The sequence below is a fragment of the Doryrhamphus excisus genome, linkage group LG3 (genome assembly GCF_037039965.1).
Source record: "Doryrhamphus excisus strain RoL-2023G ecotype Guam linkage group LG3, RoL_Dexc_Guam_v1.1, whole genome shotgun sequence".
Classification (NCBI taxonomy): Eukaryota; Metazoa; Chordata; class Actinopteri; order Syngnathiformes; family Syngnathidae; genus Doryrhamphus; species Doryrhamphus excisus.
Window position 1 is genome coordinate 10774523 of NC_136359.1, and position 12802 is coordinate 10787324.

The following is a 12802-nucleotide window of genomic DNA, read 5'->3' on the forward strand; positions in this document are numbered from 1 at the left end:
TTCAGGTATGCTGCTTTAAAGGTTCCCTCAAGTAAGCGGCCCCTGGAGTGGAGCCAGACAGATACAGACCATTGCACACAGATCCATTTATGTACACATGGCCAACATGACAATTAAGGCCTCTATCTGGGTAGACTGGAAGTGTGTGTGTATTCTATGACATTTTATTATTGGTAGTCTACGAGGGATTTCAAATGTTGAACATGAATCACACACACACACACACACACACACAACACACACACAGGTGGCATGACACCCTGTGATATTTTAAAGATGAGTCAGATGGGAAATTAGATTGTGTCAGACGTTCAGGTATATGCCACTGGGCGAAATCAATCTTTTTATGACTCACTTCTTAATTAACAACAACCAAGTGGGACAAAATTGTCTTGGATGGATGGATGGATGGCTACAATGTTTATACTGTTGCATGTTTATACTAAATGAATTTTCCTAATGTGTTTTCAAATTGAATTCTACTCTATTTTTTGTTACCTTTTTGTTGTATATGCTGCAAAGTCCTCTCTCCAGATCGGGCAAATGCGCCAACAGGGATTTCATAGAATTTAAGGTTACAGAATCAGATTCGAGGATCTCCTGCACTGCATCCTGCCTCTCCAAGATTGACCTGAGTGTCCACAATTGGGAAATAGAATAAAGGAGCAAAATCATGTTTGTGCCATGTCATAAGAATAGAGGGCAAAATCTGGCAAAGAAAAGCTTTCTAAATGAAAAATGTGAAAGAATCCTAAGAATATTTGTTTCATGAATTGTCATGGAATTAAAGGGGGTAATCTGGGATTTATTGACATTGAAATTATGTCCAGGAGTTGTCAGGATAATCTGAGAGCAGTGCACAATCACATCTTTAATCCCTCCACAGTGAGCATGACATGCACATAGAAAAGGACGGATCAATAATAATAATAATAATAATAATAAGAGAATAAAATGGAATGGCCTTGCCGCATTAAACCAAGAGGTTGTTGGCAGTAACGTGTCACAGCAAATGTTATACAACTATACATTCATTCATTCATTCATTTACTACCGCTTATCCTCACAAGAGTTGCGGGGGTGCTGGATACACCCTGGACTGGTCGCCAGCCAATCACAGGGCACATATAGACAAACAACCATTCACACTCACATTCATACCTATGGACAATTTGGAGTCACCAATTAACCTAGCATGTTTTTGGAATGTGGGAGGAAACCGGGAGTACCTGGAGAAAACCCACGCATGCACGGGGAGAACATGCAAACTCCACACAGACATGGTCGAGGGTGGAATTGAACTCGGGTCTCCTAGCTGTGAGGCCTGCGCGCTAACCACTCACCCGTCATACAGCCATTAACTGTGCATAAGATTGATAAAAAGATGTTAATGAATTGCTATTGTGTTGGGAGTACTCATTTTTTGCACATGTTTTATGGACATCATTGTCATCATAGACCATGATGTCATTGGGCCCCGCCCCTCTATCACAAAGTCAGGTAGAAAACAGCATAACTGATAATGTGAAATTTGTCAACAAAATGAAATCCTAAAATTACATATTGTTCAGTGCTTCTCGATTAATTTCTGTCTAAGGGACAGAAATTTTTTTGCACACACCCCGCCCACCCCGATTTGAAATAGAGACCTTGTGGCCATTTTTAGGACTTAAACAGCCGAAACGTTTACAACTATTAGAGTGCAGTTGCATCATCACCTTTTTTTTGCCTCTTACGAAAAAAAATGTAAAAAAGACGTTTAAATTTGTCTTTGGGATGAGGCATTCAGGTTTATAAAAACATAGAAATACATCTTTGGTACTGAATAAGTTAATATATTTTTGTGAAGCCGCAAAATTGAGAGCACAATGTAGTGACGGATGACAGTATTTTTTTTTTTTTTTTTAAAAAGAGGTGTGAAAACTCTTCTACTCACTGTGCATTCATAAGTGGTCGAGTCACCCACTTCCTCATCAGCCTCCTGCCAAACGGAGAACGAGTATGGTCCAACACCCACAGTAGACTGCCCCTCACACTTCCATCTGTCTGTTATTGAACACACAACATGATGCAAGACATTAAATAATAGCGTAATAGGATAGTTTCAGGTTTGTTGTGGAGGTTTTAGAGAGGGAATGAATGATGTGCGTGTAGCACAGGATATCTTCCTGCCTCACATCCCTGCGCCCCACAAGAATTGTGTTGAACCTTCGAGCCGTCGCCCACGCAAGCCAACTTGTCACTGAGCAATTTCATGGGAAAGGTTTAAGTCGAGCGTTAAATCTTTACAGGCCTGCTGTGCAATGCCGGCTTTACCAAACAAGTTGTATTTGATGTTCATGTGCACAACCCTACTCTCTACCTCTGGATGCAAGGAAATATAAAAACCATATCATTCAGACTGATCAGATTAGATATGACAATTAGAGTGCAAGAACATGTTGAATTTAAATGGATGCCGACAGCAAAATCTGGATTCTACTTGGCAGCTTCTGACCCTGCATATACACAGCAAATTTGCTTATGATTTATAAATTCCACTTTCCCACTGTCACAGTTGTCCAATTTAGTGGTATACAAGGAAAAAGGAGTCTTAATTACATTTGTAAAATTGGGTTGCCATTAGTGGATGTTAACATTTCCTAATATGTTTATATACAATATTATCTGTTATTGTTGAGGCCATTTCAATGGAGCACACTTTTGAAAGGTTTTGGCAAACAGTCCATTTGGTCAACCAAAAGACTCATGGACTCACATTAATTAAAATTAAATTACTCTGGAGTTTGTAGCGCGTTACAAGGTGCCATTTGGTCGATCTACAACTGGAGCCGGAGCAGGAGAATCGTTCGCGGGAAAATGGTGGCTTATATCCTCGGGTTGGACCTGAGGTCTTACTCCAGGTGGAGCTCAAGTATCTCCCAGTCTTGTTCACTAATGAGATCGGATGGCAAATCAGCGCAGCATCTGCAGTATTGAAATCGCTGCAGCAGACCATCATGGTGAGGAGAGAGATAAGCCGCAAGAAAAAGCTCTTGCTTTACTGGTCAATCTACGTTCCTACCCCCTATGGTCATGATCTCTGGGTAGTGACCAAAAGAACAAGGTCACGGAAAATGAATTTCCTCGACAAGGTGGCCAGACTCATCCTTAGAGATAGGGTAAAGTGTTCAAAAGCAGATGTGCTACATGCCCAGTGCAAGGGACCCGGCGGGCACAACTTTGGAGAGTCCCTAGAACAGGGGTCTCAAACTCAATTTACCTGGGGGCCACCAGAGCTAGGTTCTGGGTGAAGCCGGGCCGCATCAGGTGTTAAAAAAAAACCCCAAAACACATTTATTAAAAACTGGGAAAAAAAAAATCAATAAAAAAAACTACCTTCAATGCTTTTGCTTCTGCTATACTCAACACTTTTTCAGTACTTTGGTTCCGCTTTTCCACACCAAAATATCTGATAAAACATTCCACGGTTCTCAAATATCTTAATTTTTATTTTTCTATACACAAAATAAGATAAATATAAATAAATAAACAAATTAAGAATAAAGACAATAATTCAATCAATCAGTAATAAATAAGTAAAATAATAAATCAGCAAATAAGAAAAACGTAAGAAACCACATACAGTTGGTAGAGAAATTATTTTTTTCAGATTCAAATGTACAGTATTAGGTACTGAGTCTCATCCCAGAAGCTTCACACTCAGATGCAAACCGTCCCAGTAAACGCTGAAGGTCACAGCCTGAAGAAGCCATAAGAACCACATCATCTGCAAATAGCAGAGATGAGATTCTAAGGCCCCCGAACTGGACTCCCTCAACACCTTGGCTGCGCCTAGAAATTCTGTCCATGAAAATTGTGAACAGAATCGGTGACAAAGGGCAGCCTTGGCGGAGGCCAACGTTTACCGGAAACAGGCTCGACTTACTACTGGCAATGCGAACCAGACTCCTGCCCCGTTTGTACAAGGACCGGATAGCACGTAGTAACGCGCCACCAATCCCGTACTCCCGGAGCACCCCCCAAAGGACACCACGAGGGACACGGTCAAATGCCTTTTCCAGGTCCACAAAGCACATGTAGACTGGTTGGGCAAACTCCCATGCACCCTCACCATGCACCCTCAAGCACCCTCGTGAGGGTGTAGAGCTGGTCCAGTGTTCCACGACCAGGACGAAAATCGCATTGGACCTCCTGTATCGGAGGTTCGGCCAACAGTCGTACCCTTCTCTCCAGCACCCTGGAATAGACTTTCCCAGGGAGGCTGAGGAGTGTGATCCCCCTGTAGTTGGAACACACCCTCCGGTCACCCTTCTTGAAAAGGGGGACCACCACCCCGGTCTGCCAATCCAAAGGTACTGTTCCCGACTTCCATGCAATGTTGAAGAGACGTGTCTGCCAAGACAGTCCCTCAACATCCAGAGCCTTGAGGAATTCTGGGCGGAACTCGTCCACCCCCGGAGCTTTGCCACTGAGGAGCGTCTTAACGACCCCAGATACCTCAGCCATAGTGATGACACTGTCCACGTATGTGTCCTCGGACTCTGCTTCCTCTATGGAAGGTATGTCAGTGGGATTGAGAAGGGCCTCAAAGTATTCCTTCCACCGTCCGACTACATCCCCAGTCGAGGTCAGCAGGCCCCCGTCTCCACTGTAAACAGTGTGGACTGGGCACTGCTTCCCTTTTCTGAGGCGCCGGTTGGTTTGCCAGAACCTCTTCGAGGTCGACCGAAAGTCGTGCTCCATGGCCTCACCGAATTCCTCCCACACCCGAGTTTTTGCCTCGACAACCGCCGAAGCCGCAAACCGTTTGGCCTGACGGTACCTGTCAGCTGCTTCCGGAGTCCCACAAGCCATCAAGGCTCGATAGGACTCCTTCTTCAGCTTGACGGCAGCCCTGACCTCTGGTGTCCACCATCGGGCACCTGCCGCCGCGACTGGCACCGACCGCCTTGCGGCCGCAGCTCCGGTTAGCTGCCTCAGCAATGGAGGCACGGAATATGGCCCATTCGGACTCAATATCCCGGTCTTCCCCCGGGATGCAGGTGAAGCTCTGCCGGAGGTGAGAGTTGTCACTGTCATTGCCCACATGGGCTTTGAAGTCTCCCAGTAGAACGATGGAGTCACCAGCTGGGGTGCTCTCCAGCACCCCTCTGATGGACTCCAAGAAGGCCGGGTACTCCGAACTGCCATCCGGTGCGTACGCACAAATGACAGTCAGGACCCTTTCCCCAGCCTGAAGGCGTAGGGAAATGACCCTCTCGTTCACCGGGGCTGACTCCAACACAGAGGCACCAAGCCGGGGGGCTATTAATAAGCCCACACCAGCTCGCCGCCTCTCCCCTGCAGCAACTCCAGAGTAGAACAAGGTCCAGCCCCTCTCGAGGAGTTTGGTTCCGGAACCCAAACTGTGGGTCGAGGTGAGTCCGACTATGTCTAGTCGGAATGTCTCAACCTCTCGCACAAGTTCAGGTTCCTTCCCCACCAGCGAAGTGACATTCCATGTCCCAAGAACCAGATTTGGCCGCCGAAGACCAGGTCGCCTACGCACCCGCCCTTGACCGCCACCCAACACACATTGCACCGGACCCTTATGCTTGCCCCCGTAGGTGGTGGGTCTACGAGGGGGAGATCCCGTGTGGCTTCTTCGGGCTGGGCCCGGCCGGGCTCCACGGGTGAAGGCCCGACCACCAGGCGCTCGCTTGCGAGCCCCTCCCCCGGGCCTGGCTCCAGGGTGAGGCCCCGGTATCCCACATCCGGGCGAGGTACTTTGTCTCCTCTCGTTCTTGCTCATATGGGTCTTCTGAATCACTCTTGGTCTGTCCCGTCACCTCGGACCTGTTTGCCTTGGGAGACCCTACCAGGGGCATATAGCCCCAGACAACATAGCTCCTCGGATCACTCGGGCACTCAAACCCCTCCACCACGATAAGGTGGTGATTCACGGAGATTCACATGTATTTTCCGTTTCATTCCAAATCATTTCCTGCATTTATTTGTACCCTTTATTTATTATTTATTTGTAGCCTTTAGCTCCAAAGCAAAACAGGGCGGGGTAACAGGGTAGGGTAACAGTATGGGCGGTGCAAAATCATGTTAATTGTGTCCGGTGTGCACACAGCTTTAAGCTGTCATTTCAACATTAAACTTTGGTATCAAGGTGGGGGCCTCAAACTAGCGAGTTTGAGACCCCTGCCCTAGAAGGACCCGACACACATCCTGAGCCGCATCCGCTCATCACGAAAACAGATGTGTGGGGCACAGATGAGCAGATAAAATCAGAGTCATTCTCTGGCCTTTAACCTGGTATCAGGCTAGCACAGCAACCATGCTTCCATCTGTTGTGGTGCCACCTCTATCCCCCTCTCGCTGTTGGATGAGGTGCTTCTCCAAGCTGTGTCTACATAACCCACATTCCTTGCCTGCTGTAATTCCAGTAAGAATGTAAGATCATATATTAACTTGCGTTCACATCGATGCAAATTTTGAGGCCTGATTGATTCTGATTCTAAGGTACCAATCAAATTGCAGAGAGCTGGAGCATTTTGCTCATGAAGAGTGGGCCAAAATACCTGTCGACAAGCACAGGAACCTCGTTGGGAGTTAGAGGAAGTGCTTGATGCTGGTAATTCATTTTTCTTCCAAGTGCTTTTAAAAGACAATTCAAAAGCATCGTCTGAGATTTTGCAAATATTTCTCAGTATTATCACTTTTTACAGTTTCCAGTCATTTCAGTGATTCTATGGAGGAAGGGTACCAACAATTTCGACCGCATTTGTACTACATATACTGTATACTTGAAGGTATTTGAGAATACAATTTTACGACACATACACACCATTACCAAACATTAAGTGACAACATGGCCAAAGTTAAAATAAATACCTGATTGTTGAGAATTTCCAAGTTCTTGAGTGTGGCTGCGCTGAGGATCATGCCCTCCGACTCACAAGTCAAACGCTGGAAGGAGCTGCATGGAGCACAAAGTCATTGTATAATACAGCAACACCAACACAACATCGCTGCCTAGTCGCCAACGGTGTGCTGGATCCTCAGTTTGGTTTGCACATATTTGCACATATAGATAAACAACCATTCACACTCACCAGTTAACCTAACATGCATGTTTTTGGAATGCCGGAGGAAACCGGAGTACACAGAGAAAACCCTTGCCCGCATGGGGAGAACATGCAAACTCCCAATCTCCTCACTGTGCAACCAACAAACTAACCACTTGTCCACAGTGTGGTGCCGTTATACAGTATGTGTGTTTAATTTGGAAATTTCAGAAGGACTTGAGATGGTTTGAACTGTACCTTTCACACCTAAGCACTCTTTCCAAATTGAACTCCTGGAGGTACTGGATGAGCGGTCCCAAACAGCATATAACTGGGCTCTCCAAAGATGCCACACTGGATAAAGAGTGACAGTCTGGAAGACACAAATTAGCGTGTGAAACTTCATTACATGATGCAGGATTTCGGTTACAATAAACAAGATAAAAAAAGAAGAGTTTTTTGTGATGATAAACATGAGAAGTGTGATACAGACCACAGAACATGAAATGAAACAAAAAGCAGTAAATGTGGCTTTGTCCTGGCTCCTCAGTACAACATGCCCAAGGTGACAGGAAGTTGAAATTAAAAACAAAAGAAAAACATAAAGAACACGACAAAGTCAGTTATGGGTCTGGTTTTAATGTGAAGAGGCTCACTTCCCAGGCTACTCAATGGTGGCTTCAAATTTCACCACGTGTCCACACTGGGGTCGCAGGTATGCTGGGGCCTATCCCAGCTGATTTTGGGCGAGAGGGGAGCTACACCCTGGACTGGCCATTATTTTACTTAAAAATAATTGACCAGTGGTTAACTTATTTTTACACTTGCATGAATGTTACCTAAAACATCGCTTGTACAGGTTTTATGATGGCAACAGTTGGGCCATTTGGACCGTTGCCATCATAAAACCTGCGGTTAACCAAGTGGTTAGCACGCAGGGCACACAACTAGGAGACCCGGGTTCGATTCCACCCTCAGCCATCTCTGTGTGGAGTTTGCATGTTCTCCCAGTGCATGCATGGGTTTTCTCCGGGTACTCCGGTTGGTATAGGCTCCAGCATCCCCGCGACACTTGTGAGGATAAGCGGTAGAAAATGAATGAATGAATGAGTTTGACCCCTGAACAGAGCATTTTTGTCCAAATGAAGGTCAAACAGCTTTTGTGGTCAACTGTACCATTCCACTGTAGAAATGTTTTTTTTATTGATGCCAAAGTGTAATACACAACCACACACACCTTCAACCTTGCTGTGGCAATAGAACTCAGTGACTGTGTTCATTGCAGAGGCAAACTCAAAGCAGGCGCTGTCCCTCTTCTCAATTCGCACTTTGTCGTCAGCCTGAGCACTGGAGGGAAATGGCAGAAAAATAACAGTTTTCAACCAGAAGACATGGAAAAAACACAACTATCTATCCATCTTTTCTTTCTGCACACACATACACACACTGCATCCCATCTCCCCCTTGCTCCATTCACCTGTGCAGCAATGCTGCTTTCAAGGACTCCCTAGCTTTGTCCAATCTGTTGTTGCCAGGGCAACCGAGGCAAACACGTGTCTGTCATTTTCTTTCAACCATTTTCTAATACACACACAGGAGCCAACTGTGGTTCATCATGTCTGCCGCTGGTCAGACTGGGAGCAACAATGTTACTGTTCCAGTATCATCCATAAATCATTTAACCAGTCACTTTGAGCCAATAATGACTTTGCATTGATCCGGAGGCAGTGGTGCTCCGTGAAGCACTTCTAACAAACATAAAACTAGTTGGAAATACTTTACATCTTTTGATATGCTTACCAAATAAACTTTAAGCCTGAGCAGATATTTCCTATCAGTATTTCACCTGATGGATTACAAGAATTCATGCAGGTTTTAAGCCTTGGATGAAAACTGATAATGTCAAAAGGATTACCGACGTGATTACGCTAAATCCCTGATGTGAATACGGATGGTGAATGTCCTGTCAATCTACCCACCTTTCAAACACCATATTCTAACAAACAGTATACAGTGTTCCCTTTGCTAAATCGCGGTTCACCTTTCATAGATTTACTGCTTCCTTTTTAAAGTACAATTTTTCCTTATTTTTTTATGTGAGAGTTGAACACGTGAACCCTTGCTGCTCGGGTAAATATGCTGTCCCCCACCCACATCAGTCGGCTAAATGTAGAGAGACAAGATTCCGCATTGGCTAAGAAAGAACCCCCACCCCCCATTGTGTTCTGCATTCTGATTGGCTGAAGACCATTGTCAATCGTGTTTCCGGTTTGCTAGCAATCATAGATGTATGATCACTAGGGCGTCATTAAGGAATACTGTAAACAAACTTCCGATTCATGGAGGTAATAGGAGGAGAAAAACACTACAACAGGAGCCAGATATTTTAACAAGGATATAAAAACACTACAGCTAAATATGGTGAGTGAAGTAAACCATCAGGTTTGACTACTAAACATGTAAAAATAAAAAAAAAGAAAAAAGAAAGAAAAGACTCCAGCAAGTCAGAGCTTTTCTTCCTGTCACTCACGCACACAGCATTGACTTGGAGAGACACATATCTTATATCACATATTTTCAATGAACAGAGATACATAGTAGCATACATAGAGCATGATTGGGACGCTCTGGCTTGGTGTAAACAGAAATTGAGGCAAATGGTGGTTACATAAAATTGTGTGCCCAATCCAGCACTATAGACTGCATCAGGAAGGAGAAGTTGAGATATGCCGCAAAAAGACATGTAGGTATGATTTTATTGATCTATCAAAAGTGAGCTAGGATATTAAAGTGTTTACCGGATTAGGCCATTTAATGAAAGTTAAATTCGTTTAGTTTGCTGCTATCGCCTGCTGGAGACCATCACAACCACCTCATCCTCACAGAAGTTACTTATCAACTTAAACAAATAAACCTTTGAAACAGCAAAGGGTGTCTGTGTTGACAGCCTCATCCAGTAAGCTTTTTAACTCGCTCAAATTGTCCTCACAACTTGTGACTGCAGGCTGAAGCTACTAATATTGCACCGTGCTACCAACCAACCCAAAGGGACTCATTACATGTCTCTCTGTGGACACACAAGCCCGTTGCCAGGGCTCGCTGTCACCAATCGGCCCTGGAAAGCCCGAGGTTGATGAACCAGCATTTAAGCCATGAACAAACGTTGATTTATTTTATTTATTTATTTAAATACAGGGCTGCTAATTACACCAGCAAAGAGTGACTTCACTCTGAGGCAGGCATGGCTAAATTAATTAAATACATTAAAAATACAATTTCAAAATTCTAAATAATATTGTTAAAAAAAATTTTTAAACATCTTTAATTTTAGACATAATCAAAAAAATTATATGTTTAATGCTTCTGACTGTTGTGACCTACGGGGTTGTATGGAGCACAGTACTACATCCTGCATGTAACTCAACTTGCCATAGTTCCCATCATGATGTCATTCTTTAGACAGCAAACCAGTTGAGACTAAAAGTGCACTCCAATGTACCACCCTAACCAATAAGACATGAAGAAAAGACAAATGAGGGTGAAGAATGACACCTGTGCAGCATAAAGGAGACAGCAGAGGCGACAGAAAGCCACAGGCATCCTTCCAATTATCCGATCAACCTTATCTAATCTATTCCACTTCACTCCCTCCCACTCGGTCGTTTTGATTTTCATTTCTACATAATGCAGTGAGAGGCAAACCCCCAGAGGGAGTTGGTCAGCTCAACTGGTGGGAAGCTGCTCTCTGCAGACTGTCAGCGCAACAAGTTTGTTTTTAATATGGTGTTTATTATGGTGACATTCGTAGAGACATGTGTGTGTATCTGTGTGCATGTGTATGTTGAAATAAACATTAAGGCTTTTTAATTCACCTTTTGATTAGCTTCTAAATCTGTAAAAACATAACTATTAATATTCTATGACTGACTTTTTCACCAATATTGCAACGTTTATCATTTTCTATACTACAACATGCATAACTGCTTCATAAAACAGGTAAAAACACATCAGTAAGAACAAGCTGTGTGGAGCGGTAAATAGATCCACACCGCCTCCTAGTGACTACCTGGCATTATTGATGCTCTGTAAGAGTCTGTGGGTCGGCTCTGAGAGATCAGAGGGCACCAGGATCTCCACGGGGTTGATCTTCAAGACACGACTTTCCAGTTCTGAGCGAGACTGACCATCAGTGAACGAGTCCAGCAGGACATCTCCCGTGCTGGGCTGAACTGCCTGCAGTCATAACATGTTGAATACATTATTGCACGTATAAGAAAGGTGGTTCGACACATCCTAATGGAGGCTAATTTAATAGTTGTATTAAAAAGAAACTCAGGAGTGGGAAGTTGGAAACTTTGTGGGAATTTGCAGAGACATTTAAGGGAATTAAGAATATGTAAATTGGAAAACTTGCATGTCATTCTACACCAGGGAACTTTTAGTTTTGTTTAATCATGGGGAATATGTTTTTCTTTTTTGTCTTTCAATTTTTTTCAAGAAAAATAAAGTATTTTTGGAAGAGAATAGTACATTTAATGAAAAGTCCTATTTTTTTAAGCTAGAATAAAAACAATCTGACAAACATTACATGTGTACAAATAAAATATAAATTGGAACACTTACATGTCATTCTACACCAGGCCAGGGAACTTTTAGTTTTGTTTAATCATAAGGAATATGTTTTTCTTTTTTGTCTTTCAAGTTTTTTCAATAAAAAAGTATTTTTGGGAGGGAATAGTACATTTAATGAAGAGTCCTATTTTTTTTCTAAAGCTAGAATTAAAAAAATTAGACAAACATTACACGTGTACAAGAATAAAGATGCATTGTGTTCAAGAAAAGTTGTTATATTAGTCATATTGTTTTATGAAAAAACATTTCGGAATATTATGACAATGAACTTTTTTGCAAGGGGAAACTGTCATTTTTGGAGTCAATATTTTTCACAAAAGAAAAGCAAGAATAAAAATCTAAGCTTCCAGTTTTTTTAAGTTCAGAAGATAAATTCCTATATTTTCAAGAAAAAAAGTATTATTTTTCTTGAAAAAATTAAGTACATTTTTTCAAAAAAAAAACAATCATTGGGGTAGTGGGGTACGCGTACCTCCAGGGGTACGTCATTTACGTGAATAAAAATGAAAAACAATTACCACCTGACATTCAAAATACGAGTGCACCTGAACGCCTCACAGTGCGCAGCAGGAAGGAGATCGTTGTTCCTTGCTCTGTTTGCATCATATCAACACATATGTAGATTTGAATGATTACTTTGTGCAGAGTGTTTCATCTTCAAGATTTCATTTCTATTGGCATTAATTATTAATTATCAATTAATGCCCGCACGGTGAAAACCTGGCACATGAAACTCACCACCACTCCCACAGTGAGCTGCTTCTTCAATTTGTCCCAGTTCTCACTGACACACAACAGGAAGCTGTCAGGATTTTCCGACACCGCATCATGACAGCCACCCTCCTCCTGATCATCCAGTCTGCTGACTGGGTTTACGTCTTGAAAACTGTTGAGGACAATGCTGGAGAAATGCAATGCTACAAACACACACACACACACACACACAAATACTGGTCATTTGAGGAAAAGCGTTTTAAAGGATACCCTCTCCCACCAGTGTGGATTTGGTGTATAGAGCACTAAGCTGTCGAGCGAACAGCGTGTTCTTATTGGCCCCTGACGCTTTGATGGCGGACGTCTCAGTCTGCTTGACAACACCCACCTACACATAA

The 12802-nt window shown here is 43.3% G+C and overlaps 1 protein-coding gene across 3 annotated transcripts in view; it reads right to left on the minus strand.

Moving 5' to 3' along the window:
- msh3 (mutS homolog 3 (E. coli)) overlaps nucleotides 1-12802 on the minus strand; it is a 45974-nt gene that overhangs the window by 27404 nt on the left and 5768 nt on the right. For all 3 annotated transcript variants that reach the window (XM_058070970.2, XM_058070973.2, XM_058070971.2), the window contains exons 6-13: nucleotides 12675-12792; nucleotides 12429-12568; nucleotides 11125-11291; nucleotides 8296-8405; nucleotides 7317-7431; nucleotides 6886-6970; nucleotides 1937-2046; nucleotides 499-631 (exon numbers count right to left, since the gene is read on the minus strand). In XM_058070970.2, coding sequence (XP_057926953.2) covers nucleotides 499-631; nucleotides 1937-2046; nucleotides 6886-6970; nucleotides 7317-7431; nucleotides 8296-8405; nucleotides 11125-11291; nucleotides 12429-12568; nucleotides 12675-12792 — 978 coding nt within the window. The remainder of the gene's footprint in view (nucleotides 1-498; nucleotides 632-1936; nucleotides 2047-6885; nucleotides 6971-7316; nucleotides 7432-8295; nucleotides 8406-11124; nucleotides 11292-12428; nucleotides 12569-12674; nucleotides 12793-12802) is intronic.